At 29.3% G+C, this 21,954-nt stretch overlaps 2 protein-coding genes and 1 long non-coding RNA gene across 3 annotated transcripts; 1 reads left to right on the top strand and 2 right to left on the bottom strand.

Annotated features, from left to right (window-relative positions):
- Positions 1-631: 631 nt before the first annotated feature.
- LOC111627348 (solute carrier family 26 member 6-like) lies at positions 632-1,871 on the bottom strand. Its single transcript, XM_023370909.1, has 4 exons — positions 1,766-1,871; positions 975-1,041; positions 750-859; positions 632-686 (listed from the first exon to the last, which is right to left on the bottom strand). Exons 1-4 carry the CDS (start codon positions 1,861-1,863, stop codon positions 632-634), a joined length of 330 nt encoding a protein of 109 aa, XP_023226677.1. The 5' UTR covers positions 1,864-1,871.
- Positions 1,872-6,933: 5,062 nt separating this feature from the next.
- Positions 6,934-21,579, bottom strand: LOC111627357. Its single transcript, XM_023370915.1, has 3 exons — positions 21,528-21,579; positions 20,986-21,239; positions 6,934-7,541 (listed from the first exon to the last, which is right to left on the bottom strand). Exons 2-3 carry the CDS (start codon positions 21,104-21,106, stop codon positions 7,360-7,362), a joined length of 303 nt encoding a protein of 100 aa, XP_023226683.1. The 5' UTR covers positions 21,107-21,239; positions 21,528-21,579; the 3' UTR covers positions 6,934-7,359.
- LOC111627358 lies at positions 14,758-16,800 on the top strand. Its single transcript, XR_002756986.1, has 3 exons — positions 14,758-14,772; positions 14,994-16,063; positions 16,203-16,800. It is a non-coding gene; the product is annotated as an uncharacterized LOC111627358 (long non-coding RNA).
- Positions 21,580-21,954: the final 375 nt, after the last annotated feature.

Raw genomic sequence — 21,954 nt, forward strand, 5'->3', positions numbered from 1 at the left:
ATTTTGTAATATTGTCATCTTTTGTTAATTTAATATTTTATAATGAAAACCTTCAATATTTTATAAGTAAATTGGCATTTATAATTCATTGGATTAAGTAAAAATTAGGCTCAGAGCTCTAATTCCAGATATTTTTTATTATGTAAGGGGTGCTATGATTTTTTTAAAAAGTCAAATTTTTAAATTCATTAATTTAGATGATAATTTAATTATCAGTTTAATTGTTAATTTTGCAAAATAACAATTTATATTGTCACTGATGACTGTTATCATGTGTTTACTAACTTCCATTAATTTGTATTAAATATATTATTTGATTAATGTGGTTTCAGTTAGCATGCTGTTTTTTATGGAATGCATAAAAAACAGCATGCTAACTGAATTGTGATTGTGATTAACTGATTATGAGCTTATTGTATTTATCATATTTCCATGCATATAACTTAAGGCTGTGTATGTTTTAAAGGACAATTTGAAAGTGGATATATGGGTTATGTGATGGAATGGGCTATATGCCAATTTTAAATTACAATTACAAACTTGTACCCATGAAGTAATGACTGCTCCCATAAGTGTGATGTATACAGTAGGATGAGTTAGACAAAGGTTTCACTTTACAATGTTTTGCAGGTTATATATCATCATGGGTTATATGCCACTGAGTTATATGCACAAAAATATAGTACCTATTAAATTGGTTATGAAAAAAAATAACTATATAATTTAATTCAATTTGATAAATAGCTTACTTTGACTTTTCAAAAAGGTTTCTCATTAATGAAGCCTTAAAAAATTCTCGATTTAAGAAACATAGGACTCCTCCATAATGGTAGATTCTTATATTTTCTATTTCTTTACACTAAAAAAATAAAAATATAAGAAATTATTTTAAATACTTTATTACATAAATAATCATTTATTATATACAAATATTTTATGCAAGCTATATATGTAAATTTAATGAAAATACTTACTTCATATCTTTCTATATCTAAATATATCTCTGTTTTAGGTAAGTTGCCAAGTACTACTAGATCTGGTCTAAAAAAGTTCAATTATTTTATTTTAAATTAACTTCTTTTTAATATGTAAGATTATATGTATATATTTTAAACTAAATAATTTATTGTTAAACAAATATTTTACTTTTGAAATTTCTTTGGAAAATTAAACTTTTATAGCATTGCTTTAAAGTACAAGATATAATACAAGTTATAGATATTAAACTGTAATTTGTAAATTAATGACTAAACTTGATTAATTTTATATCTCTCTTTAGATATATCATGATTTTTTTTGATACTAACAACTGGAAGGAGACAAAACATTTGACTTATTTAATATAACAAATTCATTTTTATTGACATATTTACATATGTTTGGACTGATAAAAAATAAAACACATCTAATTTCTGTAATTATTTCATATATTAAAAACTTAGATTTTTATTTTAATGGAAAATGCAATTCTTATAAATAGAAATAAAAACTGTATGCTGAAAAGATAGAATATCTTACACTGAGATATATTTCTAATAATAATTATTATTTTTCTTTATAATTGGAGGAATCCAGCTAAAATTAATTGTAAAAATTAATATATGTATCTTTTAACATAACATGTACTGAATGAAAAATTTTGTTTCAGATTATCAGCTATTTAATATCATGATATATCTTGTATTTTTATGTTTGTTTTTTATTTTTATTTAGCAATTATGATTGTAATATTTCAAAAATTATTATTCATAATAAATATTCTTACATAACAATTCTTATTAAAACAACAAAAATTGAAAAACAAACACCAATTAGGAGTCCAAAATCAATAGAAGTCAGAATCACAGATAAAAGTGCTACCATCCAGACAATCTGCAAAACAAATTTTGAAATATAAAGATTCAAAAATATTGAATTATTCATATTCTTTCATAAAGTGTAATTTGTTTAAATTTCTTAATGTAAAAATTAATGCCATTTTCATTTTTCAAGACTGATCCTAGTTAATATATATATATGTAAATCTTAAAATAGTGTGATCAGAAAAAATTTATTAAATAATGTTTTAAGCTTATTTGGTTCATCATCAAGTTTAACAATTAGTCAGCCTGTATTAAAAATAATCGAAACAAATAAGATAAAGCTGAATAACTTTTTTATTTATATATATATATATATATTAGTATCAACTTAACAACAGAATACAACATATCTATTTTCTAATAAATTAATCCAACTACAACTTTATGTATTAGGAATTATTATGTAGCAGAGTGAAAAATTTTGAAGGAATCATGAAATAGAATTTTTTTCTTTTAAGGAGCAATATATTTTGATATACAGTGGGTGATCGGTTAACGAACATAATCCATTCCAAGACTTTGTTCACTATCCGAATTGTTTGTAATCCAATTATTGATAACAATTGTTATCTAATTATTGATTTACCATAGGTTTCTATGGGAATTTGATTAATTCATTCTGGAGACTCCAAAAAATAAAAAAAGTATACTTTCTTACTACGTTTATTTATATGTAATAATAAAAAAAATATATATATACACAGTCTTGCATATTTATTAGTTATGTTTTTTTGTTTGTAGGGGTTAAATAATCTGTCTAATGTCGATTGCTTTTCTCTCTTTTTCAGGATTTTCAAATAGCATTTTAATTGTAGAGATCCCCAAGCCTGTTAACCTCAACCTGGTTTGTATGACATTCTAAGACCGTCGATCTGACATCCCCACTTCTTCAAAAGATCTTTAATTAATAGCAGATATCGGCATTAATTTTCTTTTTCAGAATAAAACATATCTTGCCGAGTTTCTTGGTGTTCTTTGGTGAACATCAGACATCTTCTGCCCAATCTATAACTTTGCTATTATACTCTCATCTTTCGAAAATAAAAACTCACGCAAAACTTAACGAGTGCCCACCTGACAGTCTCGCGAATACTATAAAAGAATTGTTTCTGTCAGAAAAATAAAAGGCTGGAATTACAAGGGAGTATAGTGGTACCTCAGGATACGAAATTAATCTGTTCCAAAACTGAGATCATATCATGAAAATGTCATAAGGTGAATCATTTTTCCCCATACGATTACATGTAAAACCAAATAATTCGTTCCAACACGNCCTGCTATCCAGGGAGTCTAGAAAATAGGTCAAATCACTTGTTTCTAATCGCTGTCTAAACTGTGGCAAGCAGGAAACGCCATCTCTGCAATGAAATTTTTCTGGTCTAGACGATCTCTAGACCAGAAAAATTTCTAAATTGTCGTCGGCGTCTAAACGTTGTCTCTGCAATCGGCTGCCAGTGTTTAGTGGTTTATCCACTCAGCCACTGGTGCGCCTAAAATTTAATAATTTTCGTATAAAGTAAATTTAACTTTTCTACGAGGTGCATACAATGACTTGAAGCAGCAAATACTCTTTTTAAAAGTATCTATTATTCATTATTCTAGGAATATGGATACAGCGAGAAAAGTTTAACAAATAGTCAGGACCGGATCATCGCATAGACAAATGAGACAAATGTCTAGGACCCGGTTTTTAGAGGGGCCCGATCAAATTGTATTTTGAAAAAATTTGTAAATAAGATAGTTTACTTTTCTGTTGCACAAAATATTCTGTTGGGTAAAATATTATATTATTTAAATATTAATCAAAAAGTTTAAATTAAACATTTAATATTTTAAGGTAATAATGTTATTGTATAACAACTTTTGTTAGACATTTAATAAAATAAATTTCAATTTTTTAATTTATAAACAGACTGTTCAAACTTTTCTAGAGAAACTAAAATTTATCGTTGTACATTAAATATTTTTTATTAATAAAAATTTAAGATTTGTTTTAGTTTTCACATCATTTAGTTTTGTTTTATTTATTGTTTTATATTTTTTGTGTGCTCTATTTCATGTGGGAGAGGGAGGGGGCCCGGTGAGAAGAAAACGTCTAGGGCCCCAAAGTGGGTTAATCCGGCCCTGCAAATAGTGCACATTTTTTAAAAGAAGCAGGCCTAATCGGCACTTCTAATCCGTGTAAGTACCTGATATAATAAGTAAGAATAATTGCTATTCGTTTTCATCAATAATATCGTGTGAATAACATCCAAGAAGGTATCGATATACATGTTAATACCAGTTCAATTCAAAACGATCGGTTTTAGATTATTTTTTAAGTATCAAAACAAGATGAGAGTAACAAATACACAGTATCGTCATCATCACGTGTCATCATCGTCATCATCGGCGTCTAAACGTTGTATTCTCGTATTCTCTTGTTTACAATTGGATTTTTAAAAATCAAATTATAATCACAAGAATTATAATTCATTTAATAATGGCTTTCCAGGTGTCCCTATTTTCAAAGCTCGGATCTCTTCGGGATAAAAAATGTTGTGATTTCTAGTTTTATTGAATAACATAATAACTTATAAAATGTTTTTATTAATATGAATTCATTGACTTTGTTTATAACTTACTTTCTGTTAACACTTTTAAACTTTTCTTGATCTGAGAGCAGTAAAACGTGTCGGTTTTCATGCCTACTATAGGTATTTTACATGCTTTTCATTCCTATTGTACAGTATGTATACCGTACATGCAAACGTAATAAAAAATTATAAATGCAAAAATATTTTAAAAATTGCGTAAGACTAATAAATTTTCTGATCAACATATACACAGATTGAATTATAATAATTCCACTGTATATTATTAGTATTCAGATTAATGTACAATCAATTCTTTATTATGCACTAATAGAGTATATACCCAGTGCGGCATTAGCACAACTGGATCAATATAGACAGTACAGAATAAAATAATGTATTGTAAAATGAACAAAATATCTAAAAAATTCGCGTTACAAGTGAAAGTCATACATATTAAGGGTTTTGAGAACACGAGAGGAATGACAATAAAGCATTGAAATAAAACAAATCACATGAAAATATTTACAGTAAGATTATACATAATGTTCGATTTTTCCAAAGTTTTATGGAAATTTTTTGAAATATCTTTATAGACAGATGTTAATATCATCTGTGGTCATTGATAGTTGGTAGTGGATTCGCCATTGCGACAGGCTGTCGTGTGGAGTTTTTTTTACGTTTGTAACACCTAAATAAGGCTCAGTTTTCCATAGAAAGTCTTTCCGGGATACATCAGCAGTCGCGATTCACGTTGCCATATACAAAACTGAAAACAATAACAACATGAAGATCATAAATTTATTTCATATTTGTACTTTTCAATTTTAGATTGGCGTTATTAATATAATTTTAGTAAGGATTGGGCATGTTCTAATCTATAATAATATTTGAGGATTCATAAACGATTGATTTGTTAACTCAACGAACTAGTCCAGGTTAAATAAGCGATGGGAATAATGCTCGATTCTTTTAGCCCTTGATAAATTATAGGAATCTGAATCGGATTCGAACAAGTGCATTAAGCTCGGATATCTTACTCGAATTTGATTGACGGCTAGATAACCGAGGTGACAAGAGTGTTATCTTAGCACTGGTAGACACGGGTTCGAGTTTGAGTCGAGAACTTTACGAAATTTTTCAGGACAGTCACTCTCAAAGATGTTAGGCCCGTCCCTCACCAACCAGCTGTCTCGTTGTTTGGCCAAACCCATCGAGCTAGAATATACTACAAAGAGTGGCTGTAGCGGCACCATGTTAGAAGAAAATTGAATACACATCCACCATTTTACTTTTAGTCAAAGAGATAAATCATTTGTGTTATGTAAAGGTAACGAGCTAGAATATTCTAACTCGTTACCTTGTAAAAATATGCAAAGGAAAAGAAGGGTTTCAACCCTTAACTGAGATGGTGCGAGTCAAAATTTCTTTAACCCTTTATTTAAGCATTTCTAAATCTCCGCGTTTTGAGACTTCCTAAACCCGAAAATGTCAAAAAGAAAAAAAGACGTGTTGTCTAGTGTATCGACGACTAAACGCTGGAATCTTAAATTTAATATTTATTTACAGAATGTTCGTTCAATTAAAAATAAGTTCATTTTGTGAATATCTAAAAACGTTGTGTATAATATTCTTGTACATGTGCAATTATATGAAGTATTTCACTAACTTCTATCGTAAATAATTCGGATAATATACGTTTCACTCAAGTGAGTGCATTTGAAACATCCTTACTATACAACCGAATAATGGTGGCTCAACATAAAAGAATGGGAAGCGCCGTCTCTAGCCCGTTACCTCTGTGGAATACGACCTCTTTGTGGGTTAAATCTGTCATTGAAGATCGTAACATAGTCATTTCGTATATAATTGTAATTATAAGCATGGGAATAACTTTTTGAAACATTTTGGAACTTTTCCTTAAGCTATACTGATGAAAAATCGTGATGTATTATATTCTATGTTTTATCACTATTCGTACCATTAATTAATGATTCAAGATTTTAACTAATAAACATAATTTGTACATTGTTATTTCAAAAGCATTCTGGATAAATGATTTACAAAATGATTTCATGTTGTTAAATTAAGAAGTAAATCAGTCTTTATGATTTGGAACCTTCCTATAAGTTACAGTATTTATATAGTATTTAGTTCGTGTGTTAAACGTAAATAACATTATATATAAATAGAAAAAGTTTTCCCATTTCGTGTTTTAACTAACAAACTGGGAAATTACCTTTTATAAGGGAAATCCTTACATAAATTACAGGATAGAATTAAAAGTATTTTTATTTTTATTTTAATTTTTAGAAATTCCTCACCACAAATATAATTACAAAAATGATCGTAATTTAGTTTAATATATTAAAATGTTATACGGTTACGCTCCATTTTTCTTATTAAAAGTTTTAAAACAATTTCTATATTTTACTGTTAATTATTATCGAAATATCGTCAAAAATTACAAATTTTCATATAAAAAAGAATAAAACAAATTCTTGGAAATCATTTTATTGTTTATTACTATTTTTTTTCTGTATTATTAACGCGATCCTTCTTAACCTTTTAAACATATAACAGAATGTAAATATATACATCTGATTTAGTTGCAAAATTATTTAATTTTTCATAAATATCCAACAGATATTAAAAATAGAAAATCTTTACAAAAGAATCTGTACAAAAAATCGATTTAGAAATTGCAATATCGTTGCAAATCGTCCAGCCAAATAACATAATCATGGCAATCAGAATATTTAATCTTGAGTTATATGAGTGGTAATACAAACGTATTGAGGGTATCTCACGGTACTAATTCGTTGAGTTGGCCCACTAAACGACTTTATACACGTGATATCCTCAACACGTTCCTGTTGCTACTTCCATAACCCAAAACTAAACACCCAAACATATATTTTATATCAGTCCAGTGTGACGATCATTTCATTACTTTGATGAAGACGTAAATCGTGTGACCACATGGCCTTCCTCCTCTTTTCTAATATCTCGTCAAGAGTTAACTTTCTATCAATAGTCGCCAGGCTATTCATAAATTCGGTTGTATCCAGTCGATCTCTCAAACGTCCTGAAGAACTGAGAAAATCTGAAAAACATAAATAAGACACTATAATAATTGAGATATTATAGGCTCAAATTCAAAAACTGATAATTATTTATATACCAAATTTTATCATAAATATAGTGAGCAATCTTAATATATTGCCAGAATAAATCTAAGTATAATTTGTAGATAAAGTTATTAAATATAGGGTGTGTTTCAGAAATGTTTGGCTAAATTTCAGAGGCTTACAGTGGGGAAAACTTGAATAAAGAAGTCGAAGGACCATTTTTATCTGAAGCTTAATTAGCGAGTTATTAAGCATCAAGAATGTAGCAACGTCATTTTCGTTTTTTTAAGTATAACAATGTAATATATTAGTAATTAAATTCGTTTACTAATCACAATTTCTTTATTTGATATCCTATTTTTTAATTATCCCCTATTTTTTTATATGAATGTATATGCGTGCAACGTACTGTATATGGAATGTATAAAGGTCTTTATTTGCTTAAAACACTTAAAATTAGGACATCTAAATACAGTATTTTTTTTATTATTGTTAAGTAATAGGTACGAAGTGTCAAAGTTTCGAATAATAAAGAGGAAATCATTAACGAATAACGTCAAGTAAGTGTAAGGTGAATTAATTTCGATTAAAATTATTCCTGATATACCTAATCACTTTGAAATAAGGAACTATTAATTCGTTTCAGAACAAAAAAAAATTGATTATTCCTTATTTTTCTATACGAAATAAACATTTTATTCCTGACTGCATAGTGAGTAGATACATCAGGAATATTTTTTGTTGAAAATAAAAAGAATTTTTACTTATTTCAATAGATTTAGGTCTAGAAAATTATTTGTCATTATCCTTCGTATCAAAAACTCCTTTCTAAATCGTCACTCATGAACGAACCGACTTCCTGAAAATAGTGAGTCAATACAAGAGATCAACATAATTCTGATCTATTTTCTGTTTATGTTGTGATTTGGAGTGTCAAAATATGATTTTTATTGAATTGGGCGAGTCATGCGCTGATAAAAAAAGAATGTTATCGAAACTAACCACTTGTAAAAAATAAATTACTTATTCTTAAGGTACAAAAAAATAAAATTTCGATTATTTTCCATTCATTAAAACCTCTTCTTTATCTACAACGAACTTTTGAAAGTATATAGGACACGCAGAATAAAAAATAGGATTCATTCTACGTCAAACTCGAATTAAAATATTTACTTTTAATTATATTATTTCTCTATTCAGAAATTATGAAAAATGGAATTGTAGTCAAGAATATCCAATTTAAATAAATCTGCTTGTAATGTATATAGAAGTATCTTAGATTTAATTACGAATTCTTTTGGAAGAATTCCAGAAACCGACCTTCAAAAATCTAAATTATTCAATTAATTTAGACTTAATTGGAAGGTTTAAATTCATTTTGTTAGAATTCAGGGACTATTTTGCATCATTAAAATTCAAATAATTTCTTTTGAAAAATTACGAGATAATTTTCTATTTGTTTTAAATTTTTGAGACTTATTTTTTGTATAAAATTAACAGAAATTTCAAAGTTTAGTTATAACCTGCCAAGATATATGCTAGATCTAAAAGGATTTTAGTTTTAGAATAAAATTTACATAATAAAAAAGGGATTTCATACACGCTTTTCAAGTACAGAACTAGAATAAAACTATTTGGATCCATGTCATAAGCTAATTATACAAAATCGAGGGCACTGACATGAACTTTGCCCTTTGTACACTTCGTTTCCTGGTACATCATTCCTTCTAATATTCTATTATTTCCTTATTTATGTCTCATCTAAAGAGAAAAATACACCTATATACCCGAAACTCACTCAGTTATGAGTTATGATTTTAATTAAACAGTTTATAAATTGCATTCCAGCAGGAGGTGGCATTCGTTTAATAATATGAAAAGTGACTCTTGAACACGGCACTAATTATCTCTCGCCACTATATTTGTTTTATTCTTTCATTATGTGAAGCTAACATAGAAATTTTTAATGGTATACAAAACTATAAAGTGAGAAATGGGGTCAACAGTTTTGATTCAGATTTCGATGAGAATTCTTTCAGTTGTACAATGGATAATACAAGGATAACGATAAGTGAATACGTCCTGTTGTTCTGTATGAGAATGTACAGTACAATCAAACAGACAGATGCATAGACGTGATATAATAAAATAAATAATATTGTATTCATTTATTGTATAAATTATTATAAATAATAATTAGAAAATATATTCAAAATTTCTTTGTATTCCTAAGAAATAGTGTTTTATCAAATATTCTAATTGTTGTATTAACTATTGTATACTTTATTATGTATTTTTGAGTAGTATTGTATACAGTTTTAACAAATTTATTTTATTTTTTGTGTCAATAGTGCTTAAGCTTACCGTTGATCCATCTCTAGTTGTGTACCATGTTAATGTATTTTTATATACTGCTATATACAATGCATTTATTAATATAAATATAAAGAGTATTATATACTATACAACATAATATTATACTTGTTACTATACTTAATATACTATAATTGTTTTAATAACAATTAGGATCTATTTTTTAAATAAAATATAGAAAACTGTTATTAAATAGGCATGACTTTGGGAAACAGCATAAAAATGATTTCTTCACATCTAAAAGCATAAAAATTTAATAACTCTTAATAAACTGTTGCATGTAAATACATTGAATTGTAGTGTGAACATAAATGTATATTATCAATCATGTATAACACATTATCCATGCAAGTAAACAACAAAATTAGGTAAAGAAAAAATAGTAATAAAATTTAATGGTGTAGAACAATATTATTTTTAAAATATCACTATAATTTTATAAATGATTAAATAAGCAAATCAATTATTAAATAAAGTCAATGTGTTATAAATTAATGAATTGCAATCTTTGTTAATTAGTATATTTAATTGTTATTGTTATTTATTTACTAAATGCTAAGGAAGTACTGTTAATTATTTTTCTTATATTTTAACTAAATTTATGTTTATTTATATAATTTTTTTATGATTACAATTTATTCCTCAGGGATATTTGTTGGCCTGGATCAGAAACAAGTAATTATTGCCTAACATAATGATGATATATATCTAACATCAATACATTAACATAATATAGGCCTACATCAAAAAATTAATAAAATGATAACATTAGTATGATGTTTTGTATACTGATGTGTACTAGAATGATATAGTTTTGTGCACTATTTATGTTATATTGACCAACATAATATACAGAGTTACACTATCCTAATATACTAGCCAACTATATAATATTAAAAATAACTATTTAATTAAATAATAAAAATAATTGTTTCTAAAAGATACTGGAATATTTTAATANAAAATATTTAATTATCTTTGCTCTCGATTGGTCTCGTAGTAAGGTATTCTGCGACAGATGGCAGCCCACCGCTCTGGGGGACCCGGGTTCGAAACCGAACGGGTCGAAAAAATCCCAGGAATTTTTCGGGAGTGGCCCGTTCGGATATATCGGGCCTCGTCCCTCACCACCCGGCAGCCCCATTGTAGGCTTGCAAAAGGAGGCCCTCTTAGTGTCCACAGGGCGGAAAGAGTTAAAAAAAAAAAAAAAAGCTCCGCAAGGTTCCAAATTCTAATCGATTCCTGACGTGTGACGCTTTGTGGGATTTCGGATCGGCCAACTCTGTGTCCATGCTAGAAGATTCTACTATTGTTTAAGCTAGCGTATAGGACAGCAATATACTCTGTGTGGCGCTGTCACCTCGTTATAAGCCTGGCCGAACTTGGCCGAATGGCCGAGAGATCAAGGTGACAGCCTACCGCTCTGGGGGACCAGGGATCGAATCCGGACGGGCCGAAATATTCCAGGAATTTTTCGGGGGTGGTCTATGCGGATATGTCGGGTCCCGTCCCTCACCACCCGGCCGCTCCATTGTGAGCCTGGCAGAACCATAATGGGCTTGCTGAAAGAGGCTCTCTCAGTGCCCACGGGATAGAAAGAGTTTTAAAAAAATCTAAATTCAATATATTTTCCATGTTCATCTTAAATAATTTTCTCTTTAATCCTCTATATCTCAAATTACGGACTGAAGCGTCGATTACAAATTCGAAGCCCGGCAACTACATTTTGATAGCATAAACTGTAGTTGAGAAACATCTCTTGCAATATAGTACTGTACATAGTTACAATTCACACTGCTCTTCTTTTACTGGCTAAGAGATTGGCTTGCGTCATATTGGTCGAAGAATGTCGGGCATCGGAAACTATTGACAAACTATTTCTATTAATTAAAGTATGTCAAAGTGTTTTATTTATACCTAATACAGATGTGTACTATACTTGCTATGGTATTACTGAAACACCATACCTCCAATCAAACCTATTACTACTAGTAGCCCGGGACGCCCCCTAGTGGGCGTTTTAGCAGTATTACAAATTCCTATGAGGCATGTTTAAAGCAGCGGCAGCTTTACGTTCATCCACAGTGGCGTAATTCTTTGGTCGTGCCATGAAAGGTTTCTATTATTATATTAAAAAATTAGCTTAACTATTTCAAACCTTATCGTTTTATCGCAGCGGTTCAAATCTATCCGGTTTTTCGTTATTCGCCTCCTAGTGAACATTACAGGCATTCCGTGACAATAATAAATTCCTATTACAAATATAATGAATTATTTATATTGTTATATTGACCAAATAATAATTTATTGGCCAAATGAATAATAATAATTTATATTGTTCATTTAAATAATAATTAAAATTGTTAATTTAATTTGAATGTTTTAAATATGACACACGATAGGGGCGCCTCTAGTGTCCGTTATCAAACGGTTACGGGACAGACGGACAGTTGAATGGGTTATATATATAGATAAACTTTTAATGTGCAGTTTTTAACACTTAACGATTAACTTCAAAGTTGTGCATAAATTACGTAACGCAGATATGAGTGAGTGGGTATGCTGTGATCGTCGATTAGGGATTGCATTGCCGATAAACGGTTTACTGCTTCACCGGCAATCAGATAAAAAACCCTGTATTGGTAAATATACTAGTAATTTGATATTTTTACTTTAAATTCGGTAAAAAAATAAGTACACATGTAATAATATTTTGCAGCCAAATATTTATTTGTATAATCAAACTTAGATTATCTGAAAAGTTTTCTGTTTTCGAAAACAATCGGCGAAATCCGAAACTAACGAAAACCGAGGCAATTATTTTTATATAGATCAATGTAAATCTAATTAATTTGTTCTAGACACTAGACACTAAAATTATTTCTAAGCAACAATGAATAATTTTTTAATATAATAATGAAAGAAAAGAACAAAAATTTCGAGTAAGAAATTGAAAATTCTGCAAAAAAATCTTGAGATTAAAACAATTTAAGAACGAAAGTCTACATATTCTGCAGAATTTTGCACAAGTACTTAATTAAAACATTACAAATTATGATCAGTATTGTTAGAATACACAATTAAGAAAATTGTAAACTGTTATTACAATTTTCACCTGTGTCCGAGCCAGACTCGGGCGAATATCAAATAATAATTAATTCACTTTTTATGCACAGATTTTACTCAGGTAAAATTTATTTGTCCTTTAACGATCGTTGTCTATGACCACAACAAATTTCGTAATTCTATACGAATTATAAGTTTTTGATTGGAGCCGTTTTTCCGGTCCCCTTTTATATAAATAGTACAAATGACCAAAAATTTTTAGTTGTATTTGAGTATTTGTAATAACTAGTACAAACCTTGCTAGAACCCCGACTTTCCCTAAGACCTTTATGTAAATATCCCGCAAAAGTTGACCAACGGCTGTTCTCAAGATCAAACAATTTTAAACACCGTAGACTGCAGCTGTCTCGTTGCAGTTTGTGTAAGACGAAAGAAAAATATAAATAAAGTATCCCTGAAGCTATATGTAATAACTAGATGCATTTATTTTAAATCATTTTTTTATTTTTTTAATAGCTTTACTATAAAAACACGTTTTGGGGAGATTTTTTCGCGGCAAAATTATAATTTTTTCTAATATCAGATTTGGTTTAACTTTCACAAAAATATTTATTATCAAAAAATAAAAAAATATATGCTTTTCTGAGCGAAATTTGAAAAAAACAAGCGTTAAGGAGTTTTAAATGTATTAAATGTTATCCTATTTACAAGGAATAAAAGTAAATTTTAACTTAAAATTAAAAATTATCGAAAAACCCAGATAATGAGATATTTTTGTGAAAAAACCTATCAACCCAGATTACAATAAAAAAATCCAAATATGAGTAGAAAAACTCAGGCGTAAGAGCCCTTCCCACACCATATCGATGACGGCACGATATTTCAAGACACTGGAAAGGCACTTTCTTTGCTTGGTTCATTTCCCGTTGGATGAAATTAGTCAAACGAAATAAAAACCATCAATAAGTTAAGGGATTGCCTATCACTATAACCTATTCAACTATGCCCAAGAACAACTAATGTCAACTGCTTCCAAGAATATACTGTTTTTTCGCCACTAGATATTCGCCACTAGATGGCGCCACTAGACGGTGCCCCCAACTGTCCAAATGTTAATGCCAGTGCTCATCGCTTAGATGCTCAAGCCTAAGCAGCTCATTATAAACCAACCTGTGTAACTTCAGGGGAAAATTTGAAATGTTTATGGAAGAAGCGATATATTTTTTAAACAATTCATAGGAGAAAGATATTTCCGATGGGATATTGTAGAGAGCTTGAAGATTTGAAAAGTGCGTTTATAAATAAATGGTTTCTGGTTTCAAAACACCGGTGTTACTCATTGCAGTGGGAAAGGCAGGTTCGAAACGACTGCTAGACAAAGCAGAAATTTCTCCACTCCATACCATGTGTGGGGTGTGGGCTGACTTCAACCTCAGAGCGATGCAGGCTTTGGCAGCACGTCTTACGGCGATGCGGGCCTCGGCNTCATATCCCATCTTCACCAATTTCTGAATTATGTTGAATTATACGAAATATAAAAATTACTGTATACATAAATATTGGACATTTGTAGTAATGATTTAAATGATTTGACAAATTTCGACGTATTCGACGAAGTGATGTATTGTTGTGATGTCACAATTAATTAACAATAGCTTCAAATTGTTTCTTTTTCTATTGTTGGTAGCCAAGACAAAGATTTCTCTGAAAATTTTTATTGTTTTTCTCTTCATTTTGAAGTCTTTCGACAGAATTTTGGTTTCGAAAGTAATTTTTTTTTGTTTCTTATTCGTATTTCTTATTTACCTAATTAAAATTGAATAAGTTTCGAGTTCAAACATCTTCATCAATTAGATATAAGATGTTTACACAAATTATTATTAAACGAAATTAATTGGATTGATTTATAAAATAGATTTTAATTAAATATAAGCTTATTTTCGTTCAAATTAGGTATTTATTCTCAATAATCGTGTGATAATTTTTAGTTTAAATAGAAATCAATTCTGGAAATATGCTTAATTCTCTTAAGATCTTTTATGAAGGATATAATTTGGTTTGCCGAGAAGTTTAATTACAAACTGTAAGATATATTTCACGTTTGAATAACAATACGAGATAACGTAAATGACAAAGTATCCCGTGTAATCATAAAGAAGCTATTTCTTATATAAAATCAGTACAGGAATAAGATTGTATCAAATACATGCAATGTCCAGCGAAGTCATGAATATCATTCCTGGTTGATGCTGCTTCAAAATCGAAATTTCTTTTGACATTTCTTCCTGATGACACAAGAAAGAAGAATTGGGATAAGTAGCACTTTCTTTACTTTTAATATCGATAATAATTAAACGGTTATATCAAACTTTTGTAAATTTGAATTATATTTTAATAATATTTTACGTTATAATTTTACAAATAAATATACTCAATACATTATTTAATAACTACCTCAAATTATCTTCTTTCGTAAAGTACGTTTGTAGAATGAATGTTTCGTATATATTAGGCTAAATATATCAGGGAAACAGTTAATATAATTCAACTCACTTTCCAGATCTTCAACTGATTGTAGAGAGATGACAATATGGGAAATTAACGCCCAAAATCACTAATACATACTCCTTACATTAACGCGAAGGTGAAGCAATATCTTTCTCAATTAAACACATTTATAAATGTTCAACACACAAAATATCCAACAAATTTCAATGAAGGAAAACAAAGAAAAAACTTATTCCTTCTTCAACTATTCCTACAGTACATGCAGCAATTTAGTAATAATTTAGCCTACACTTCACACAATCTCAATATACAAGAGTTTAAATACAGTTTACATGCAGTGTTAAATGTTTGACAAATTTATATGATAGGTTAATTTGTAATAAAACAGCTTAATTTGCATTTTTACATAGATTAAATAGGAATGTGTTCCGTTTCTATTTAACCCATATTTAACTACGGTATTAAAAATTTAAAAAGAAATATACTGGTTCTACAGTTTTACATCTGTATCTAGAATTTAATCGGATAATTGTTACTGAATGCCAGAATGGTAAGATTTTTAATTAAAAATTTTATTTAGTCTACTTTACATAATTATTTAATTTTCTGTACTTGCTAAACAGAAGAAATTCTACCACTGTAATATACTCCGGCAGACATCTTTCAAGTTTCTGCTTGTTCTTCTACAGGTATAATTATTTTCATCTGTAAAGAGTAAAGAATTAAAATAATACATCCGTTTCTGGACCGAAGACTAAATGGCAGAAGCTTATGAGTAAGCTATCGATTTCTGAAAGGATATTGGAAGAAAGGAAGAGTGATGCTTGATGAAGGAATAATTAAGAAAGTTTTAATGCTGATTACAGAATTTCCTGGATAGAAGAAACTTAATAATTATCACTGCAAATAAGTTTGTTTCATTATCTAATAATAACTTGTATAAGCTTATTTATAACCACGAATACATTTTATAAATTTAGATAAAGATAATATTAAGAAGTATGAATTTATAATAAGAAAGATTTTCGTCGTTTAAGTATAGAAGTATAAATTTGTGTAAATAAATAATTATTTAATGCTTATATATTAGGCCGTTGAATAAGTAATGCCTCCTTGTAAATGGTTCGCGCAGAAGTTGCTTAGCAAGCAATTAAAAAAATAATTCTTTGCTTCTTTAGTTACATTCTAATGCATGGTAGAATATGAAACGTGTTTTAGTTGAAATTTCATTGTTTAAAAAGTAACATCCAGTTAAGGATGATACTTTACTTTTTCAATTATGTTGGAGCGAATGAAACAACGATCACTTACCAAATTGATCAGTCGTGAAAATGAGTCTCCCGAAGAAATTTATGCAAAATTATGAAGTTTATGGTGCTGGAATGTGGTGGACAAAGCCAATGAATCCGCAACATGACTACGCTAGATTCTCCGACACCAGAAGCCATAGAAACTCGGGTTTGAAGTCCTTGACAGCAATCTAGTCCAAGCTCCTATTTTAACTAAATATAAAAAAAAAAACATCTTACCCACTGGAGTATTTAAATTTCTTTACTAAACATTTTTTGACTCTATTTACCTGAGCAATCCTCAGGTAAATTGTGTTCGAATTCGGAACAACATAGCATCGAACGTTTCTTTACAAATTCAAAATGAACAACCCTTCTTGCAGCCTAGATTTGTAGTCCTCAGATTTTTGGTTGCTTTCTACTTTCAAGAGAAATCTGAAAGAAATTTATTTCACTTGTAACGATGTTCAAGCCGCCACGAGGAAATGGTTCCGAGAACCTGAAAATTTCTGCAGAGACGAATTTGAAAATTGGTTAAAAATTGGCGTATCTGAATCGAACACGAAGGTGACTACTTAGAAAAATAGTGTTAATTAAATTAGAAATATTGAATTTAGTTCTTCTTTTGATTTCAGTTTGATATCTTGCCACTCAGCTTGTATATATAGAGGCATTACTTATTGAACGTTCTTCTATATAATTAATTGTAATATATTTTATGATTATACATTTCAATGTATTGTATGTATAGTATAACGTGTATGTTGTTACTTTTAAGATGTAAACAATTCATATTTTATTCATTGCTATTGTGCTTCTATTTTGAGATGATTAATTAATGGGAATGTCTATAGATCAAAATTTTGCCCTCATTGTAAAGAATATTTATATCAATTCATGCGTTAATTCTTACAATTTTTAACATTAAATCGTTCTTGTATTTAGTTTAAAATGACAAATCTGCGTTGAGAATTATTTTTCCCTAATAAGATCGTTTGACTATAATGGTATGATAATTGTATTTTTCGCAAACGATTTCAGTTGTCTAAATTAATGGAATAGCAACGAATATCCAGTTTTATTCTCTGATTGTTATCTGTCTAGCAATCAGGGTTAGTTTCTGGAAAATTAAAAAAAAACTACCACAAAATGGGTGTCGCCTTGACGTGGCTTTGTGGCTTGATATGTGAATATTTTGTCTAACTTCTGAAGATAAAATTTTCCATAAACTAAGAACACCCGACAGAAATTTCGATTTCAAAATAACGTTATCGAAAATTATTTTGTTACTTTCCAAACGCAATACATAAACATTATATGGGTTGACTATACTATGCTTTATTCACAAAAATATAACAACAACATAAATACAGAATCTAGCAAAAATAAAATAACCACTATTTAAAGCTTTAATACTTAATCTTCCCGAGAACTCTCATTAGTAAAAATGTTATCCGATTCCGTGACCACTCTATTGGGAATAGCTCTATGACACTTCTCTAGTTTGAAGTCGGCTCTCTCAACACAGAATTTACACAAATTGCAAGTTACATGGCTTGTATGAACTATATTGTATTGAATGTAGTTATACTATTGAAACTATTTTCATTCCCAAACGCTAAGGAAAATATTTTCTATAGTATAACCAATTAATATTGGCTCCATTCTTATTCTGGAAGAGACCGTTTCTTAGCAATTCTTCGAAAAGAATCGTTTCCATTACCAAGAGAACATTCAATTTTCAACATGGAATATTAAATTGCTGAAAACAATTGCTGAGAAATTTAATATCGTTGTCATTCTTTCTACCTGTTTGCCACTTTTTGCTGTTTCATTCCTTGTTTCTAGTTGTTTGTATTGCATTTTGATGACTAATCTTCAAGAAAATACTTTTGTCGATAAATTCATTCTATTTACAGTATTTATTAACCTACTTAAAATATTTCATTTATTTTTATAATAATCCAAACTTACTAATTAAAATCATAATATATCACTTAACTTGTAAAAATACCTTTATAATCCTTTTCGTATAAACTTTAAATTTTTAAATGTTACACTTTAATTTTATATATATTTTGTAGTGTTGCAACGAATAGTATATTCGGCCTCAGACCGAATACCGAATATTCGGTTTGATTAACGCACGTACGAAAATCGGCGCGCAAACCGCATTATAGCAAGGACCCTGCTCTCTATTGGCCCACTGTCACTATGCTTCTCCAATCGCGTTAATTCTTGATAGTTCAGACAAGAGCGTCATGGCAGTATGTGAGAAGTGATAATATCAAATGTGGATAACAATGAAATGACCTACACGTGTAAATAACGGAAGAAGAACAGAGAAGGACCGAAAAGTGAAAATAAATATGAAATTGAGTTGATAACACAATAAGCTCAACTCAATAAGCTGCCTCGAACAAGTCGTGGCAGCTTATTGGCGCGAAATTCGAGGCCGTGAATGCGAAACAATTGTTGTCATAGACTTCGGAAAGCTAAATGCTTGTAATGAAAGTCACTTAGGTGCACGGGCGAAAGCCTGGGGTCGTTCGGGCTACCAAGCTGTTTCGAATCTGTGAAATCATAACTGTGACTTATAACTACGTCCTATCTGTCTCTTTTCTCCGTTATCACTAGGCTACGAGTCACGTAATTGGAAAATGGGAAATCTACGACAGAAAAGTGACGAATCAAAAGTATCGCGAGGGCGTATTATGATGTATGCATAGCCATACGTGGACTAGAGCGATAGAGGAAAGAGAAAGGGAAGAGCAAAGACGAGCGCTTAAAAAGAAGGATAGGCAGGGTCAGACCTCAGATGTGCGACGATTTTCGAACGAATAAGTGTGTACGTCTGCTGATCTTTGTAATTATAAATTGCGAATACATGTGACTAATATTATTTTCTTTTTTATTTTGTGCATGTTACAAGTTATAAATAAATATAAACAAACAACACTAACCCGATAACATTAAATCTAAATATCAAAATGATTAATTTACTGTGTTTTTGTTATTTCTTACTCCTGTTTTTAGTTATTCGATATTCGGCCGAATAGTGATTAAATATTCGGTACTCGGACGAATAGCGAAAAATTAGGCCCAATACCGAATAGTAACCGAATATTCGTTACATCACTAATATTTTGTGATATGTGACATCAGGTGATCCATATTTACCGAGTTTATCAATCAGTAGATAAGTAGATCAATTAGAGTCAACTTTGAGGAAAACATATATGACAGAAATTGGATTTTTTTATTTTTAATAAATGTTGAGCTCACTGCTGATTCAAAGAATTTAAAAAATCCCCTTGTTGAATTGTACACAAAAAATTATGTTTTAAATGTCATATTGTATATAAAGACAACAAAAACAGGCCAAAAGAAATCACTATATAATCTATTTATATTATAAATATAATCAAATTATTTTCTCACAGTTAAATTTTCTAAATTATATTTTACAAAACAAATTCAATATACTTAAAATACATTTAAAATTACATTAATTAAAAAAAATTGATGTAACCAGCTTGAAAAGTAGAGCTCAGCAAAAACATAATTATTGTGTATATAGTGTTTAATCTTTTATAAATTGTCAATTAATTAAAATGAAAATTATTATTAATTATATGAATGTTCCAATTCTATAAACACATCTTAACATTCCAGCAAAATGAGAACTGGTAAATAAAGACATTTTACTGGAATATCAAGATGTATTTCTCTATAGAAATCTTCATTCCAGTTTTGATTTATATCCATTGATACTCCAATTTAAAATTAAAAAAAATTAGGATTGAAATATTTATTTTATAAATAATTACTACATTTAGATTATCATAATTTGTAACTTCCTAACAATTTTGAAATCATTAATTTATGTCAAATGTTTAAAGCAATTAAAATTAAGTAAAATCATTTTTTTGTTTTCATTAATTTCAAACTTATGAAAAAAACCGTGAACATTTAAATTTGTGAATTTGCTTTTGATTATTTATGCATTTGTAATAATTGTAAGTACAAAAAATGGACTATAACTAGTTAAACAATTATTTTTTTTATTGCATGTAGTAAAAAAATACACCACTGTAGTTACATCTTATAAAATTTTGAGGTGATCTGTAAAAAGAGTTCATGTAAATTTTAATTATTATAAAATGAAAAATATGCAACATACCTTGCCTACATCTTTTTCTTTTCTTATAAATCAAGACAATGCTTCCTATGACAGATAGCACCACTAAAATAGTGACAGCACACAAGAGAACACCGACCGTAGATCCCAGCTGGTGTTGCATGTTTCTGCTTCCTTCTGTCTCCTATACTTCTTAACACCGCTTCTGGGTCAAAGTACTGGATGTGTGACGTCGTCTTTCTTCCACCTGGCCAGGTGACCCACTGAACAGCTGGCGAGTTTTAAATGACCTTCGTCTGACAAAGAAATTTAAAAATATTGGGTAAATCATCGGATCAGATTATGTTCGACTCAATTAAAAAAAAAAATACTAAAAAATTTTCAAGAAAAATAAAATTACGTGATGCGTGAATGAGAATTACACAGTTTATAGCATTATTGTTTCAAGAAAAACAAATGTGATACTTATACGAATTTTATTAATTTACCGGCAATTTAATTTATTTAATAACTTGTAATTTTTATATATAATTTTTTCTATATCTACACTTTAAAGTAATTTATATAGAATTGACTTTACTTACTTTTAAATTACTGTATTTAAATAATCCTAATTTGAAGTTTTTTAAGCCATACATTCATACATTAAGTTAAATTTATGAATTAGAAGTATATACAGCAAAAGATATACTTAACAGTCTGAAAGCAGGGACGTAGAGTGCTTATATGGGACCGGGAACAGAGCGGGCCCCTTCTGCTCCTTAGCGAACCCCTTTTGCCTTTTTTCCCCCTTGAACAAATGAAATATGTAGAATAGAACGTTTCTTTATGAATAAAAAAAAAGAGCCTTGAAGATTTTATTTTCTGTTATTTTTACAATAACATTAATTATATATGGGTAGAAACCACTAGGGGCCCCTAAGTTTTTTCCAGACTAAGGAAAAAAATCTCAACCTTCTCTCGACGGCCTGCTTACAAGTAGATTATTTACATTAAAGTGACATAAACTGT

Source organism: Centruroides sculpturatus, unplaced genomic scaffold, assembly GCF_000671375.1.
Source record: "Centruroides sculpturatus isolate CEXI.00-Female unplaced genomic scaffold, Cexi_2.0 scaffold437, whole genome shotgun sequence".
NCBI lineage: Eukaryota > Metazoa > Arthropoda > Arachnida > Scorpiones > Buthidae > Centruroides > Centruroides sculpturatus.